Here is a 20191-nt window from a genome sequence, read left to right on the forward strand (position 1 = left end):
CGACAGCATTGAAGCGGCAGGGGTCGCGCCCCTGCCGACAGCACTGAAGCGGTAGAGGTTGTACCCCTGCCGACGACAGCGAAGCGGCAGGGGGCTAGCCCCTGCCGACAGCACTGAAGCGGCAGGGGTCGCGCCCCTGCCGACGGCAGCGAAGCGGCAAGGGGCTAGCCCCTGCCGACAGCAACGAATCGGCAGGGGGCTAGCCCCTACCGATAGCACTAAAGCGGCAGGGGTCGCGCCCCTGCCGACAACACTGAAATGGCAGGGGTCGCACCCCTGCCGACGACAGCGAATCGGCAGGGGTCGAGCCCCTGCCGACGATAGCGAATCGGCAGGGGTCGAGCCCCTGCCGACGACAGCAAATCGGCAGGGGCCGAGCCCCTGTCGTCCGGTGAAAGGACGATGGCAGGGGGACAAATCCATGCCGAAGAGAGAGAGAGAGAGAGAGAGAGAGAGATCGGGGCGAGGGGGTGAAGAGGGAGGGCACGACAGGGGCCATCGACCTCTTGTCGTGCCTTCCGGCGAGATAACAGAGAGAGGTAAAGGGAGGAGAAGAGGGAAAAGCATACCTTCGAGGTCGTCGGCGGTGGTCGCAGCGGCGGCGGCGATCAGACCAGCAGGAGGAGGCGTCGGTAGGGTTGCCGGCGAGGTTGTCGCCTGCAGGGAACGAGAAGGGGGGCGGGGCATCGATCCTCCCCTCCCGCAACGCTCTTAAAGAGCTTGGGGAGGGGCGACAAAAGGGGAAACCCTGATGGGTTTCCCTTATCGGGTCGAAGGCGCGGTGAGGGGGGGGTGTGGCGCACAGGAGAAAGGGTTTTCTCAAAACCCTTTCTCTTGTGTCGGGTTTTTTTAAAACCCCAACGACGATGGGCCCGGGTCGGGTCCGGACCCGACCCGGCCCGGGTCCGATAAATTTTTTTTTTAAATGCGGGTTTTAAAAAACCAATGCAAGAGCCGCTTCGGCCCAAAATCTTTTTAGAATTTTTTGAGAATTGAGTACGGTTCTTATAGTTTCTATTATATGTCTATGTTTTCGTTCAGCTAATCCATTTTGTTGAGGAGTTTTGGGACAAAACCTTTGATGAATAATTCTAGTATTTTCAATATAACTTTTGAAATCATTTGAAAGATATTCTCCCCCGGAATCGGTTCTAAAAATTTGTAATTTACTATTAAATTGGTTTTGTATCATCATATGGAAAACCTTAAAGGTAGAGAACACCTCATGTTTATGCTTGACGAAGTAGATCCAACTATATCTTGAAAAATCATCAACATAAATAACATAATATGAAAACCCTCCCTTAGACACAACGGGTGCCGGTCCCCATACATCTAAATGCACAATTTCAAAAGGCTTAGTTGAAAACATAGTTCTTTGTTCAAAAGGTAAGCTTCTCATTTTACCAAGAATACAATCATTACAATTGAAGTTGTCTTTACATAAAGTTTTGGTAAAATGTAAATATGAAAGCTTGACAATATTTGGATGCCCAAGGCGTTTATGCCAAACATTTATATCCTTATGTTGGGCAACATTACAAAAAGAGTGTTGGAATTTGAAGAAATTCCATAAAGTATAGATCTCCCTTCCTAGAGCCTTCCCCAATCAACTTCTCGGACCGACGATCCTGTATCCAACATTTATTTGATGAAAATTTGATATGACACCCATGATCCGATAGTTGAGAGACGGAAAACAAAATTAAATTTAATTTTGGGATAAATCTAACTTTAGGAACAAAAAAACCTTGACTTTCAAAATCTTCAATTCCCTTTATTTCAAGAGAAGCCCCATCCGCCGTATAAACAAAAGAGTGTGACAAATTTTTTGAGTATTTAGAAAGTGCAAAAACATTTGGAGTCATATGAAAGGATGCATTCGAGTCTAAGAGCCAAAAAATCTTACCGGGAGGAGAGAAGGTGGACATGGCAGCTCCGGAAACGGATCCCTTTAGGAGAGGTTGAAGATCTTCCATTATTTGATTTAGAGACAATGTAACATTGTTGGAAGTTGACGGTCCTTCCTCCTTATATTGTTGGAAAGTTGTAGACATAGCCACCATCTTTTTCCATTTAGGACATACCGGTTTAATGTGACCCGGTTCCTTGCAAAAGTGACATGATTTTGCTATAGTCTTTTCTTCCATATTGTCCACCATTTTCTCTTCCTCCTTGGTTTTTGTTGAAGTGAGGGGGTTTATATGTTTTGACATTATTCCCCGGTCTAGAGACAGCATAAGCACCCTCATCTTCATCTTTAGAGGGAACGACCAACACACTTTGATTGGTTTTATTCATCCCCAATCGAGTTTTTTCTCCACTTAGCTTGGTAAGTACATCTTCCAACGGAGGAGAAAAGAAAGAAGACAAGAGAGAGGACCTAGTTTGCTCGAAATCGAGTCTAAGCCCGTTTAAAAAATTGAAGAAGTGATCTTCTTCAAGTTGTTTGGCTCTTAATTTAATAGCCTTTTCACTCTATTTAGGTTCTTGAAGAGCAAGTTCATCCCAAATGGTGGATAGCTCGGCAAAATATTCTCTAATAGACATTTCTCCTTGTTGAAGGGTTAATGCCTTCTTTTGGAGGTAATATTTATGGGACAAATCTCTCGAAGTATACATTCTTTCGAGATATTCTCATACTTGAAAGGCTTTCTTGAACTTCAAAATATTGGCATTTATTTTCGTTTCAACGGAAGAAAAGAACCATGAGAGAATTTTGTAGTTTTTTATCTCCCATTCTTCATGTCTTTTGTTATATTCTTCAAAAGTTTTTTCTCTTTCTTCGCCATGAAGAACCTTTATTTCACCCTTATCAATAATGGTGATCTTAGGTTCGGATTCGGGAATGGTTCCTTTAACATATCCCCAAAGACCTTTCCCCTTAATGTGAGCCTCCATATTACCGGCCCAAACATGGTAATTGGGGCCATTTAATTTGAAACCAAGTGAAAAGTGAGACTCTTTCTCACCCATTAGAGAAAGAAGAAAGGAGAATATATATGTACCACAAAGGACTCTTAAGTCTTTCTTGTTGTAAGAATCTTCCAAAATATTGATGGAAGAGAAGTCCCTACTTCAATCACCAAGCAGCCAAAGGCATGCTTTACGAGGCACTTTGAAAAAGACGAAGAATCACACGATCTTCAACCTTGCTTTGATACCATGTGAAAATATCTCAAAAGAGATATAGTGCTAAATACGCACAGCCACCACAAAGGGAGAGGTAAACAAAGACACAAGAACACTTAGAACGATGTACACAAAGGTACAAAAAGAGAACCCAAATGCAAAAATATAAAGAATTTTATTGAACAAGTTGGAGAACAATGCTCCAAGCATTAGATGATTTTACAATAGGGGTTCAACCCCTTTTATAGAGGAGAGGAAGCCTTGGAGGGGCTCCCACTAGTCGTTGGAGCCCCTCCAACGGTTAGAAATCTAACTGTTGGAGGGGTCCAACGACTAGTGTTGGACCCCCCTCCAAGGTTGACTAAGTCAACAAATGAAAAAAGAAAAAGAAAAGAAAAAAAGAAAAAAGGAAAAGAAAAAAAGGAAAAAAAAGCAATAAATTACAAACATATTTACAAATGTAAACATGCGTAAGATAGAACAAAAGACAAGAATACCCCTGGGGTTACATGAAGGGAAAATATATATATATATATATATATATATATATATATATATATTTATATATATATGTAACGATAGATACATATACATATATGTATGATACATATATGTATATGTATCTCTCGTTACATACATATAAAAATATATGTACATAGGAGATACAATTTAACATATGATTCATGCAATATTTTAGAGGGATACAACTATGACAAATTCATAATTCAATTAACCATTAATGCATTAGGAAACTATTACTAAACAATAGGGACCATCAATTTAGCAATAGAGAACATTTATCATGCAGTAAGGAACAAATATCATGCAGTTATTAACTTAGCACAAGGGAACAAGTAAATATGCATGATCTAATGTATAACAGGAATATGCATGATTTTAATTGCACATGCATGAGTAAATTATTATCTTTTATCAGAATTTTCTTTTATATATACATATACGTAGTTCTTTGTATTCCAAGATAAATTTTGAAAAGGTGAAAATACATTAATTTCAACCATGGATCTTAGAGTAAATATTCAAATTTACTCTTTTCCCATGGATTTTCGCTAAAATCTTGCATGGAATACAAATACATGCTCTTTTTTTCATTCGAAACAAGAGAAAGACCTGTACCTAAACCTTAGATCGAAGGAAAACTAAAAATGGATGGACTTGTTTAGAGAAGAAACTTTCTTCTTCTTCCTCCTCTTTTCCTCTCTTTTCCCCTTTTTCTCTCTCTCTCTTTCTCTTTCTCTCTATTTTTGGAGTTCACGTTTTTTTTTTACCTTTATATAGACAGTAGGGGGTGACGCTCCCCACCTCTCCAGCTCCTTCTAGATGGGCTGGAGAGGGAGAGCTTTCCCCCTTTGGGACTCTCACTCTCACCTTCCTAAATTTTTAAAACTCCTTTCTTTATTGACTTTTCAAAGTTTCTATTTTTTTAAAGTCTTTCTCAAACCTTTTTTGGCCTTTCTTAAGTCCATTAAGGACTCTACTAAGGAGTCCTAATTAGTTTCTAAAAATTGAAATTCAGAATTAATTAAAATTAATTAATTATTATTTATTAATAATTAAATATCTAGAAACTTCCAGAGGGTATCTCATCCCTCTAGGAGTCTTTTTAAATCTAAATTAACTTTAATTTAAATATAAAAGGAAATTTAAAGCTGGATTTTCGCTGGGCATGGGTTTGGATCCGGATCCAAGAACCAAATTTATATCCAAAATCCAATTGAGTCCTGGGCTGGATCAATTCCAGATTAATATGGGTCTCGGATAGAGTCCAGATCATGATTGCCAGTTGAGGAAGCGGGAAGCGATACGGGAAGTGGGAGCTGGAAGCGAGGCACTTTCAAAAATTTAGGAAGCGGGAAGCGTGGGACCACTTAAGAGCGAATCGGGAATCGTCTCGAAAGCGACCTATGAAGCGAACCGGAAGCGAAAAAAATAAAAATAAAAAATACAAAAAATTAAAAAAAATGGGGGAAGCGTGCTTCCCATTAAAGGGAAGCACACTTCCTATAAAAGGGAAGTACACTTCCCATTTAAAAGTGGCACTTCCCCGCGTGTTTCGGAAGCGTGACATTTCGCGCTTCCGAAGTGTGCTTCGGGGAAGCGCGCTTCACCACTTACCTAGGCGCTTCCGGTAACTCTGGTCCAGATCCATATTAATTTGGATTAAAAGCATTGGATCCAGTCCGATCCAAATCAAGACCCGGCCCGTCGAGACGGTCCTTTTTTGAAAAAATGTGATTTTCGGGTCAACCATAACCCAAATTCAGAAAAATAAAATATTGTTACGCTCAGAATTTCGAGATGCATCCAACGATATATAACTTGAATTTCGCTTCTGATTTTTACCCAAAAATAACTCGAATTTTACTCGAATTTTGCTTGAATTTAAAGGTTGAAAATAAAGCTTTTTCTCAAGTTTTAAGTGGCTCATTTAGGCTTCGTCGATTTGACCTGGGCCAAGTCCAAACTCAAAAGCATCGGCCTAAAATGGAGAATCTACCGATTTTTCCTCTATACTTGGCCAAAATTTCGAAAAATCTTAAAATGACTAATTGTGAAAACATGTGATATTACACAGTTAGTGCTCCAATAGAAGAAAATTTAAAACTAAGGGCTTCAGATGGAGTGGAATTAGAAGATCTAGTGGTATATAGGCAGTTAGTTGGGAGTTTAATATACTTGACTATATCCAGACCAGATATCACTTATATGGTCCATGTGGTTGGTCAGTTTATGAACTCCCCCGGGATGATCCATCTGAACTGAAGCAAAATACAAGGCTATGACTTAGGTTACAACTAAGATTGTATGGATAAGGTGGCTATCGAGAGAGTTAGGTGTTCCTATTGATGGTCGGACTTGCTTATATTGTGACAATATGAGCACCATTCATATGGCAAAGAATCCAAAGTTTCATGAAAGAACTCAGCATATTGAGATAGATTGTCACTTTACAAGAAAGACCTATAAAGATGAAGTTATCTCACTTCATCACGTGGGCTCTAAGGATCAGATTACAAATGTGTTCACTAAGAGTCTTGCTCCTTTACATTTTAGTTCATTCCTTTCTTAGCTTGAGATGATTATACTTGCATCATCTCAAGCTTGAAGGGGAGTGTCAAGACTTATGTATCATATGTATATTACTGTTATTGTGTGCTGCCCAATTTTATATTTACATGTACATATCATTCCTTTTAGGGGTATTTTTGTATTTTCTCAGGTAGTGTAGAGTCAACAGTTTTTGTCCTTATTGAGGTATAGGGAATTTCCACTTATATGATTGTATTCTTCTCATTTCAAGGTTAATGAAGTTTCTCTTCTCATCTTCTTCTTTGCTATCTCTCTCATGGTTGGAATTCTATCGCTTTGATACTTTAAACATGACTATTCATTGAATGAGTGAGCTCCTTGATTTTATTTTTGGGTTAGCCTTGGCTTAAGCCTATATTCAGGGGCCGGCAGCACTATCACTTTTTTTTTTGCTTTTATTGGCATTTATAAACTGAATTTACTATGATAATTGCAGGCAGAGGTCAATTATCTTGGCCAGCTTCATCACCCAAATCTGGTAAAGCTTATTGGATACTGCTTAGAGGGTGAGAACAGATTATTGGTGTATGAGTTCATGCCCAAAGGAAGTCTGGAAAATCATTTATTCGGACGTGAGTATTTTGGCATTTAGAGTTCTGTTGCTACCACTGACTATTAGGCCACTAGCTAACACAATCTGGACACTTGTGGAAAAAAGAAATTATTCATGGTTAGATTCCTTGAATTTGGAAGATTGCTTGATATATGTTGCTTGCTGATTGCAATGATACATCTATAGATTAATATGTACTAAGGCGGTTTTAACTCATCATGTTATGACAAGCCAATTTTTTAATCTGGATACCCTTGACCAAATGTTACCTTTTCTGTATGTTCCCATATCCAACACATATTCACATACTTAAATTATAAACTTTCCCAAACTGTCTTGGAAAAATTACTTGTAGGTACTTATTTTTCTTTATTATGTTTTATTTGATATTCTTATTAGTTGACCTGACCATTTAGTCATGATCAAGGCACTGACTAGTGCATGTGCTTAGCATTTTATTCATTTAAATGTTGTAGATGCATGTGACTTACATGCTGGTTAGGATTCTATGATGATTAGTTCTAAAACACCTAGTCTTATACAAGAGTGCCCTACACCACATTTTATGTGTCTTTTTGTATTTTTATGCATTTCATATAGCTTGTTTTTAAAAGTACTAAAGTTGACTTTCTCCCCTCTTATTTCGTGAACGATATAAATGTCATTTTTTATTATACATAATGTTCATTTATCACATATTATACCTGCTGCATAGGAACCTACAAGGGTCTTAAGTTAATGTCTGTGAGGTGAAATCTCTCTCTCTCTCTCTCTCTCTCTCTCTCTCTCTCTCTCTGGAAACAAAAGTAGTTAGTTATGGTGTACGTTTTTATCCTTATGCTAACCTCTATTTGTATCTACACAATGATTACAATTAAGGCCCATTTCTTTTAAATTTTTTCTACATTACATTTCAAGTTCAATTTAGTTTTATTATTTGACGTTTTTAATTATAGTGATTTAGAATTGTTACACACACACACATATGGAGATGTCAAACAAGTGTCATTAACCTTACCCATTTCCTTTTATGTTTTTGATTACTTCTTTTCTATTAACTTGGCATTTTTTTCTTTTAAAAATTTTCATCAATTACATTACATTTCAAGTTCAACTTAGTTTTATTATTTGACATTTTTTATTATAGTGATTTAGAATTGTTACACACACATATATGTATTTATGTCTGTATATATGCATGCATGTATGTATGTGTGTGCAGCATGTCCCCATAGTTCACTTCGTACAGAAGTTTTCTAGTCATAATTGAGGAATCACTCTCTTTTAGAAACTTATTCTTTCTTTGTTTGCACCATTGAACTGTTTGGATAGCTTATATGATCTTTTCTTGATGTTGTCAATCTTATGCATCTTGTAGTCTTTGAGTGAGGAGATAATAATGGAGAACAGAGTTTACAGTCGATCCTACTAGGGAAATGAAGAAGAAGAACAAAATGAAACAATATAGGTCATCAAAAAATCTAATCCACCATGTAGTCTTGCATATGTGTTTGTGTTTGTGTTTGTGTTTATCTCTATGTTAGTTTTTCTGTAGGATTAATTCAAAATTTCTTTCGCAGATGACATGCGTATTGGAATACCATAACTTACTGATACTAAAGTTGATTGCAATTGTTGTGCATAAATTGATGAGATCTAAGACAAGAGAAGTAACCATTAGTTCTCCTCTACAGACTCATGCATTCTGTTAATATTTGTGATGAATGAAGACATGCACTTCCAGTCAACTCTGTTTCTTCTTTTTGGTCTGTAGTGGTGTTTTTTCAATCTCTTTTGCACGTAAGTTATTCAAACTCCCATTATATTTAAATTGCTGAGCAACAATGGCCTAATTGTAATGACATTTCTGATGTCCAGAACTGAAAGATCCCAAAATGGTTTTTGCAGGAGGTGCTCAGCCACTGTCTTGGGCAATAAGGATGAAAGTTGCCATTGGTGCTGCCAGGGGCCTGACCTTCTTGCACAATGCTGAGACACATGTCATCTACCGTGACTTTAAAGCTTCTAATATTCTTCTTGATACTGTATGCTGAAGAAAAAACATGAACCGTAACTATGCTTTTCTTTTCCATTGCAAAATATATCCATATGCTATAATCATAGTATTAACTTTATTGTTTTGTGCAGGATTTTAATGCAAAGCTTTCTGATTTTGGCTTGGCAAAAGATGGTCCAACTGGTGACAAGACTCATGTCTCCACACAAGTTATAGGTACTCATGGTTATGCTGCTCCTGAATATGTTGCCACAGGTCAGTTTCTATCTGTACATTTATCACATACTACTTTTTCCTGTATTTGTTTTGCATTCTTGCAGTTATCTTTGCTTTTCTGGAGTAGAAAATCAAAGTTTGCTGACATATTAATGAATTACATGGAGAATGATAGCAAATTCAAGTCTCTAGGAAGCTCAAAACACAATGAATTTTGCTCAAATAGTAGGGTTTATAATGTGCTGAAGAATGGCATTGACACCAGACTATGTCCTTGGTTGGGTATGAAATGGAGCTGAGCTAATCTTGGAGACCCCTGTTCAATCTAGGAAGAGAAACACCCCTTGAAGCCAAGGATGGTACAGTAGTAGAGTCCACTGCGACACTAATATGAATTACCAGTTGCTGTACCAAGAACATGAATAAATCATTAATAACTCCACTGCACAAGTGAAAAAATAAAATATCCTGATGGATCTAATCTAAGTACCAATACACCAAGAACTGGATGACTACAGTTCGCACCAGTAGGAGAGGAGTGATTTTTTATTTTTTGGTTTCTTATTTGTAGTTCAATTCTTTTGGTTGCTGGTGGATGAGAAAGTAACTCCTTAGCTAGAAAAAGAGCTAACTGCATTAACTTTTGGGCAGAGAATGGTTGTGTATGCAGTGAAAATAAAATCAATAGTGCAGCATAAAATTATTTTGCCTCAGAGTTTGGTATTGAGAGATCACCCATGAAAAATGATTTGCTGCACACATAACCCAATTTATGGTCATTGTTCCAGTATTGTGATTGTAATTGTAACGACCCCAACTCATCTCCGTTAAAAAGTGTTTTTTTTTTTAAACAATTGCGGAAACAAATCCCAGAGACCCAGGGACTTACAGTCACATCCACATCTTACAGTCACATCTACAACCACAACCACAAGGGAGCTTACACCACCATTTTCCAAACAAAAAAAACTTTATTCATTATTAATGAAAATCTAAGAACAATAGCAATGAATGTCAAATAAAACTAAACAGAGCCACTCTGTCCAAGGAAACACATGTCAACGCGGTCACACAGTCCTCATAGCTCTCCGAAGCATCTAATCTCATCAGTAACCCTCAGAGGCTATGAAAAACATAAAATGTAAGGTGTCAGAATTATAGATCCTGCGTACGAATTTTTCTAATGAATCAAATAAGTAAAAAGAACATAAATTAGGTTCAAACAACATTTTAGAGGAAATATAACACTAACATATAATCTGAAAAACCATTCATGCATTTATGAGCAATAATCATGCAACACACTATATCACAAGTAGGAAAGCAGTAAAGATGCATGATCTAATACAGAACAGTAAGAATGTATGGATTCAATGCACATGCATGAATAACTTATTAAGTTATTATCAGAGATTTCTTTTGTATGCATGTTCATATTAAATGCATACAATTTTAATTTCACTTTCATTAAAACCCGCGGATACTCAAAAGCGGTCACAACAAATTCTCGAGTTCAAGTTAGGGTCTTACTTGTAGCTTAACACACAATTTGTATTTTATTACTGGGTTTCATACTTGGCCCTCATCCGATATCAGAAATCAACATCATCCATTGAAATATTAGAAATCAATATCTAATATCGGGACATTAGGGAAATCAACATCCACTAATGCCACTCTTTTGGTATACCAATAACAACAGTTGTGTCTGCACACCACCCCCAGGCAAAGTGGCAGAATCTCCCTAAAACCGTGGTAGGAAGATGAACCACCTAGTTGGGTTGAGGGGCACAAACGCACACGGAGTTTTAGTATCTTCATGGTTCCCCAAAACCGTTGTCCAGGATTTTCACACTAAGGAAGAGATATCCAAGAAAAACATTAATTACATTGTTTTCTCTTTTTATCTTAAGAATGATTTAATTCACACTTATTTTGCAAATCAACATGCAAAACACAATAACATTCGTTTCACAAATCAACATGCGAAACTCATCACAGGACCTCAACTCATTACAATATGAAAAAGTGCAATTAATTCAAAATAATATCAAATTGATTTTTGCGATGCATAAAAACTAAACATGGAGCAACACCTGCTCGAGGCCCACACAGCCTACAGTGGTTCACTTTTGACCACCGATGCATCTAATACAAAACCACCATGAGCATGCCACTTATGCAATCATTCAACATTCTCTCAAATGCACATTCATAGACACTAAACAATAATGTACATCAATAACAAATTTCATATGCATATGATCACATGATTGCAAAAATGCATCTTTATTTTCATGACTCATCTCATGCTCAATATGCAAACATTCATGTGATCATGCAAGTGCAACAACAAAAACCCAAATTTCAAGATCTACAATTTCATTTCATGCATATATATGTACACACCATTTTATATGTCAAAATTATTGTATAACAGAAATTCTTTTTGCTATTTTGGCAAGCTCGGGGTACAACACACATATCCACCGAGTCCAAACCATTGTTGCCTGCACACGGCACAACATTGGTAGGGCACGTTAACGCATTCAAATACTACTATGAAATATGCATAATAGCCCAGTAATGATTATGCAAAAATCTGCACATGTATAGTCATGCAAAACTGTATATAATGCATGCATAAGTTTATACATTTACATGCATGAAAACTAAACTTTTAACATATGTAAATCTGGAAATAACATGGCATTTCACATATGCAAGTCTGGACATAACTGCAGGGCATTTAACATGTATGAACCTGGACACATCATGTCTAAACATGAACAATAAATTTACACATGTAAACAAGTGAATTCGAAACATGCACATGAACATGTAATTTTAATCATACATGTAAGTCCGAGCATATAAGTAAACCAGAACATACATAAGGTGTAAATCGAAGTTTACATGTAATTCTAGTCATATACAAAAGCATGTAAATATGGACATTAGCATGTACATATATTCTTTTTTGAAACTGACCTAAGTTGTACGAGTTTTACTCTTTCTAAACAGTCCTGAATCTGCCCAGAAAATATTTCTCAGAATCTACCCAATTTATTTATTTATTTTTTAAACTGGCCCAGCCAACAATTGGTTGGACACCCAAATTTGGAACTGCCCAGCCGAACCGTAGGTCGGATGGGTCTTATCATGTAATGACACCGACCTACAGTCGGCTGGGGCTTTACCAGCATAGCGATGCCCAGCCTGACCTGCTGTCGGCTGGGCTTCATAGGCTAAAAGAAAGAAAAACATTGCCCAGCCTACTACAAGTAGGCTGGGTTTTTTTTCTACAAAACATTTGGCCAGCCGACACAGTCGGCTGGGTTCTTTAACAGACCATAACCCAGGCCAGAAAACCCTTTTTTTTTGACATACATCCAACCCAGCCGAACCAGTCGGCTGGGGCTGAACAACACCCTGTTCTGCCCAGCCGACTGTGTCAGCTGGGGCTGGACAACATACTGTTCAGATGTGGTTCTTCCAAAAGCTTATCCTTATTGGCATCAGATAGGGCAATGCCTGCTACAACATATAGTGGCAAAATCACTTTAAGAAAAGAATAAAAGAATATTGTTGCTTCTAATCAATATCTCCAATTAAACTTAGCTTTGAACTAATAAAAACCTAGCCATCCGACAAAACAATGTTCCTTTGAATATCCATTTTACAAACTGTGGCTGAAAATTGAGAGGATTCAGCCAATCATTATTGGCCCAACTGAAGTATGAATATGTAATTTATACAACTTCAGGATGCACCTGCCTAGAAAATATTTGTAGTAAGACTATCTGACTGAGAACGATTAACATGCTACAAAATTTTTGTTTTGTTTCTTTTGATTTATATTCATTCATTTTCAAGTATTAAACTGCCTCTTCCGATCTGTCCAGATCGGACAACATACACACTAGGATAGATCTGCCCCTCATTGCGCTGGTCAGATCTGACCACACATTTTATGGGACAGATCTGTCCATATATATATATATATATATATATATATATATATATATATATGCAATCAGTTATGCATAAATCTGAACAAAAATATGCTTTTCAATACGAAACCGGATTCAAATTCTGAAATAAAAGAATCCATCATGAATATATCGATTTTCCCTCAATTTGAACATAGAAAATCGAACTAGATTCATGGTTTTCGTCAAAAATATTACTTAAATAAGATTTATAGCCTTTTTCCCTATTTGAATCAAAAGAACAAACTTGTACCTTGTTTGAAGTTCGAAAAAGACCGAAAAAAAAGGATGAATCCCCCTTATTCTTCTTCTTCCTCTTCTCTTTTCCTTCTCCTCCTTCTTCCTCTCTCTCTCTCTCTCTCTCTTCCTCTTTATTTCTCTCTCCTTTTCTTTCTTTCTTTCTCTTTTTTTTTTTGAGTTAAATAATGGGCTCTATAGGAGGTGATGCCCCCCCCCCTTTCCAGCTCTTTCTATTGTGTGCGGGAGATGGGACTTCCCATGTGGGAGTCCATCTCCAAAACACTTTCCTATTCCTAAAAATTCCTTATTGATTTTTTTTTTCAATTTTTTCCTAATTCCATAGAATTCTATTTTTTTCTATTTTGTTTACTTACCTTCTTTTTATTCTTGTCTCAAGGAAATTGTGGACTCTTGTAGAGGCCCACCATTAGGTAAGTTCTGAAAATCGGAATTAATTATTATTTAATATTAATTTAATTCTTTATTAATTATTTATTGATAATTAATTATCCATAAGCTTTCAGAGGGTACCTTATCCTTCTGGGAGTCTTTTTAACTTTAAAATTGTTTTAATTTAACCTAAATAATGAATTTAAAGCTTTATTTTAGTTGGATCTGGATCTGGATCTAAGATCTAAATCCATATCCAAAATCCATTTGGATTTTAAGCTGGATCGGATTCTAGTTACTATGGGTCTTGGACTGAGTCCATATCTATATTAGTTTGGATTATATGGGTCGGATCCAGTCCGATCCAAATCCGGACCCAGCCCGTTGAGGCGGGCCTTTTTTGAAAAATTGCAATTTTCGGGCCAACCATAGCCCGAATTTAGAAAAGTAAAATACCGTTGAGCTCAAAATTTTGAGACGCATCTAACGGTATATACTTTAAATTTCGCCTCCGAAATTCACCTGAATTTAACTCGGTTTTCGCTTGAATTTCGCTCTAATTTAAAGGTTTAAAACAAAACTTTTTATCACCCTTTAATTGTCTCGTTTAGGTCTTGTTGATGAGACCTGGGCCAAGCCCAGACTCAAATAGCATATTCCTAATATCGAAGGTTTATCGATTTTTCTTCGACACTTGGGCAAATTTTCAGAAGTCTCTAAATTTGACTAAGTATAAAAATGCACGATCTTACAGTAATGAGACCAACAAAGTCTCAAAAGATTACCACAAAGGCTATAATGAGATACCAATACAATAGTGGTCACTTATGGACCAAAAGAACTCTCACAATGGAGATACACACCAACAACTCACAAAGAGATTCACAAGTAAAAAATATAAGAGATCTTTCATTAACAAATGCTTAGAAAAGCATTGTAAATACAATAGGGAGGATCCCTATTTATAAGCACAACAAAGGGCAAAGGGGGCAGCCCAACTAGTAGTTGGGCTACCCCCAACGGTCATACAACGACTAGTTGGGCTGTCACAATCAGTCACATGATACAAATAATAGAAAAAGGTAAAAATAAAAATAAAGGTATTACAAATCAGCCCCTAGTGGGCTGATCCCTATTACAAAAAGAAATGACTGAAATACCCCTGATGGGTATTTCAGTTTATATATATATATATATATAAAATATTGGGTACAATATCTTAACAGTGATATGCCAACATTGATTTGCATAAATGATACTAGGCCCAAGAAAAAGTGAAAAACTTAATCTCTTCACGGATGTAGTGCCACATTAGTCCAGGACATTGAACTTTTCAGCACAAGATTCAGCCCAAAGATCTTATTTTAACTGCAAGAATAGGTGAAGTCTTTAGGATTCATTGGATCCTAAGGGAAGAAAAACAATTGTTTCAATTATCTGAAATATGTGTTTCTCCAAGATTTCCATAGACAGGTTGGCTCTTGGATTGATTTCAATATTTGCTCTTTTATAAAGCTTTATAGTATCTTGCTGAAATGAGAAAATAATGGGATATAAATATGGGCGAAAGGAAGAAAGTAACCAGGCAAAGCTGCCTGAAACTCTGGATCCTATTTTGTACTCAAAACTATAATGAAATAACAAGTGCACAGACACAATAATGCCACAAAAGGGTTACAAATGTGCACATCCACAAATACAAAAGCCATTTATGGGCCAAATACAAAAGAGCCACTAAGGGGGGCTAACACATAAACCTCACAAAAGTGAGCAAGAGCACAAAAACATAAAATAAAAAATATTATTCAAAATGCTTACAACAAACATACATAAAGGAGCCAACAGCCCCTTTTATATACAAGTGGGGGCATTGGGGAGATCCCAATATAGTCGTTGAGAGCTCCGCAATTGTCATATTTATGACTGTTGGAGAGCCCCTAAACAAAATTAAAAAATAAAAAGATAAAAAAGACCAAAACTATCCCTAATGGACAACACCTATTATATGTACAAAATAACCAAAATACCCCTGGTCATATACTCAAATTACATAACCAAAGTTATATATATATATATATATAATCTTATACAATACATTTTAACACCCCCCTCAAACTTACAGTGTGATCACTGAAAGTTTGTCAAGAAGAAAATGAAATCAAGGTGACGGAAGCGCCTTGGTAAAGAAATTCGTCAGTTGATACTCAGAAGTGATATATGGTAGGATAACAAGAGCTCTTTGGTGAAGAAGTATGCTAATTGATACTTAGATGGTATATATGGCAACATGATGGTCTTCTTTAGAAACTCCTCATGTGACAATCCATTTCAATGTATTTGGTCCTTTCATGCAATGAATGATTGCTCGTTATGTATATTTCGCTTTTGTTGTCACAACACAGTATTGAAGGTTTTTCAATGTGAACGTCTAAGTCTTCTAACAACTCTCTCAACAATACTAATTCGGAAGTAGTTATTGTCATGACACGATACTCTACTTTTGTGGAAGAAAGAGACACCTTTTATTGTTTCTTACATCTCCACAAAATTAGAGAATCACCTACAAAGACACAAGAACCTGTGGTTGAGAGTGTATCATTTACATTTCTCCCATCAGAATATGCAATAACTTGTAATGGGGAAGTGGATGAAAGAAATAAACCATAATTTATAGTGTTTCTAATATATCTAAATAATCCTCATTATAAGACTCGTATGTATTATAGTAGGAGCATGTTGAAATTGACTAACAAAATGAATAACATGACCAATATCAGGACGAGTAATAGAGATATAAGATAGAGCTCCAATCATTTGTCTATATGGTGTTGGGTTCTTCAGAGGTTCTCCATCATCTTTCTTCATCTTTACATTGATGACCTCTGGAGTATCAACTATTTTCTCATCAGAGAGTGGATCGCCCTTATCTCAGTAGCGTACTTAGTCTGAGACAAAAAATAACCATGAGGTGAATATGCAATTTCAATACCAAGAAAATAATATAAAAAATCAAGATCTGTCATATCAAAGTTGGATTTGAGAACATCTTTGATATGGCTAACTCTCTGCTTATCAACTCTTATGATAATCATCATGTCATCCACATAGAGCAACAAGATAATTATACCTGCATTTAAACACTTAACAAACAATGCAGTGTCAGTATAATAAGACTTAAAACCTAGTTGAATCATCACAGTGCTAAATGATCATACCAAGTCTTAGGGGCTTGCTTTAGACCATATAAGGCTTTCCTCAAACAAAGAACTTTTTTATGTACCAATCCTAAACCGGGAGGTGATTTCATATAAACTTTATCATTTAGGTTACCATTTAGAAAAACATTTTTAACATCCATCTGAAAAATAATTCATTTCTTAATTGAAGCTATAGAGACGAGGATTCTAACAGTAGTTATACGGGCAATAGGAGCGAAGGTTTCTTCATAGTCTATACTGTACTCTTGACTATATCCTTTAGCTACAAGTCTAGTTTATATCTCACTTGCACTTCATTGTTAGATTTAACTATATCAATAGAGGTATCATATGCCTCATGAGTGTCATCATAGTCACTCTCATGCACATCTTGAACATCATTATCATTCACATTATTAACAATATCATAATCATGCCCATCCATATCACCATCGTTCAATTTAACTAAATCTCTAAAGCCCAACTTTAAAAAAAAAAAATCGGATCCAGGTTGGATCCGGATCCGGACCCGAACACCCCGCCCCCCCGCTATTTCAACACGAAGGGGGGGGGGTCTCCTTTTACGCACAGGAGCCCCCCGCTCTCTCTCTCCCCGATACCCCTCGACTTCCCTCTCTCCCTCTCTTCCCGAGTCCTCTCGCTCCTCCATCTTCTCTCTCCCTCGATTGGTTGGCAGGACCCAACCCTCCGACGTCGTCTCCCGCAGACCCCTGCGCTCACCCCTCTCTCTGCATTCGTCGGGACCTCCAGCCTCCCACTGGAGCCGCACGACCCAGGTGCGTGCCTCCTCTCTCTGGTTTGGTCGACAGGAGGGCACTGCCCCTCCTACCGTTGCCTTCTTTTCCGACCAACAGGCTGGGGGTGACACCCCCCTGCCTCTTCTTTTTCAGCCTGCAAGCAGGGGCGCCAGCCCAGTTGGTGACCTGAGCCAGGGCTTGGTCCCACACGTCGGTTGGGGCCTACCCTCTTGACTGCTAGACTGGGCTTAAACCGATCCCAGCCCAGTTGGTGAGGAAGGACCGAGCCTAGGCTTGGTCCCACACGTCGGTTGGGGCCTAACCGGCTCACTCGCCCAAGTGAGCTTGATCCTCACCGATCCCTGCTCGATTTACCCTGCATCGAAACTCGGCTCAGTCAGGCGACCCGAGCCAGGGTCGGGTTTCGTCCCTTGCGACCCAAACACAACGCCATCACATAATTTTTCTTTTCTTTTTTCCGCAGTACGACAAATCATTTAACACACCCCATCGGCGCAATGGACTCCATGTGCGCACCAAAGCACGCGCCACTTATCACCTACACCCGGAACTGCCAGCATAACTGATATCTTCGAGGTAGGAAAAGGTTGCACGAAGAACAAAGAAAGGATAATGTTAAAACTTGTAAATAAAAATAATTAAATATATATATACTCTTTTAACTCAAGAACGCAGTTTTACGATCCTTGTCCTTTTTTTCCTTTATGTCATTTACCTTCCCGCCGCGGTTTTACGTGCACAAGCTTCTGCTTATGCATGCTTAATGTACGTAAAAAGCATCTACTACGTAAATCTTACTTGAAAAATCGATAGATCTTGAAAACAATGAGGAAATCGGGTAGTCCGATCTCTACACCACCAACCACCGAAGTACGTGAAGGTTCAATGGCTGCATAACCCTACTCCAGACCTCCTAGACGTTTTAGGAGAAGAGAGAAAACAAAAAGCAAAAAGGAAAAAAGAAGGGAGAGAGGGAGAACTAACCTTGTTAATCATCCTCACAAGGGCCTTTATTTATAGATGAGCTTAAACAAGAGTCTCATTTCTAATATAAAAAGTTAATATTTATTAATCTCTTTTATTAATAAAATAAAAAAATAAATTATAGGTCCTAATTTATTAAATTTCGAAATTAATTAAGCTAGAGAAGAAAAGTAAAAACTTATTACCCTTGCTTGGGCTCCAGTGACATGGTAACCTTCTGTGAGGCCTACAAACCCAAAGACTCAACAAAATTTGATGTTTAAATAGCCGATTTGATAGCCCTCGAAACGTAGATCATTGTGGTGGTCTTAGATTTAATCGTAAGCACACTTATTGCAAAAAAAATTAGTCGATGTCGAAAAACGTTAACTTTTGACTTATAATTAAGCATGAATTTTGGTCGATGATAAAACATTCAAATCCATGCCAATTTGGGCATGTAGATAGTCGATTTTGATGCCCTCGAAATGAGGAACGTTAAGGTTGAATCCGATTTAATAGGTGAGCCACTAATCGGCCAAATTTTTTGTTGAAACAATAATGATGTTGTTCAGAGCGTCTGACCCTATGGGTCCAATCTAATGAGATTAAATCCAAATCCAAAATCCATAGTCTAAAATCATTTACTTTCTTGTTTAATCTACATATTTTTAATTTTACAAATATTTTTGCAATGTTCTTCGTAACGAGACTTAATTTCATAATAATTTGAAATCAAGAAAATCAAAAATTTACAATTATAGTCATAAATGCACTTATAATTCATCATTTATTTATTAATTATCAAGAAAAAATCTCGGGTTTTACATCTCCCTTGTTTCATTTTTTGCTTGACAAATTTTTGGTGATTAACAATGCCAATAGAAACTACATGATGTTAAAATATATGTAATTCATATATATGTATATGTTTATATACATATATATATATATGTATTATCTAAAATACCCGATAGGGGTATTTTAGTCATTTCTCAAGTACCCGATAGGGGTACTTGTTTCTTTTCTTTATTTTTTGTAAATTCTTTTTTTCTTTTTTTACTTTTTATTTTTTATATTTTTGCCCACCTAAAAGGGGCCCCACCATGGAGTCGATGGGGCCCCCAACAGTCACATTTGTGACCGTTGGGGGCTCCCAACGACTCCATGGGAGCCCCTAGGTGGCTCTTCTTTTAAGGCCATAAGGCCACTCCTCCTCTCCTTCTTTTTGTGTATAAATAGGGGTGAACCCCTCTTGTATTTTTCACTCTTGAGAGCTCTCTCTCTTTTCAATAAGAGACATTTATATTTTTATGTTGTGTTGTCTCTTGTGGGTTTGGGTGTTAGCCCTTTTGTTTGTTCATTAGTGGATGTTGTAAGTGCTTAATGCACTCTTTGCTTTTCCGCATATTTCATTACATGGTATCAGAGCCTTGTGTATGCTTTTCTTCTTAATATAGCTAGTTGTGTAGCTATATTTTTTTCTTGTTGTATCTCTCTTCATTTATCCTCTTGTGAGTGATTAAAATGGAAGGAGAACAAAAGATTGATCTCTCCTTCAAGCTCAATGGCTCCAACTACATGATGTGGGCCGCCGCCAT

At 37.3% G+C, this 20191-nt stretch overlaps 1 protein-coding gene across 2 annotated transcripts in view; it reads left to right on the forward strand.

The window, feature by feature from the left end:
- The window catches only part of LOC149816725 (putative serine/threonine-protein kinase PBL3), a 46531-nt gene that overhangs the window by 19606 nt on the left and 6734 nt on the right, over nucleotides 1–20191 (forward strand). For both annotated transcript variants that reach the window (XM_089987465.1, XM_089987464.1), the window contains 3 exons: nucleotides 6680–6815; nucleotides 8705–8841; nucleotides 8945–9068. In XM_089987465.1, coding sequence (XP_089843591.1) covers nucleotides 6680–6815; nucleotides 8705–8841; nucleotides 8945–9068 — 397 coding nt within the window. The remainder of the gene's footprint in view (nucleotides 1–6679; nucleotides 6816–8704; nucleotides 8842–8944; nucleotides 9069–20191) is intronic.

Source organism: Nuphar pumila, chromosome 14, assembly GCF_984573655.1.
Source record: "Nuphar pumila chromosome 14, dmNupPumi1.hap1.1, whole genome shotgun sequence".
Taxonomy (NCBI): Eukaryota; Viridiplantae; Streptophyta; class Magnoliopsida; order Nymphaeales; family Nymphaeaceae; genus Nuphar; species Nuphar pumila.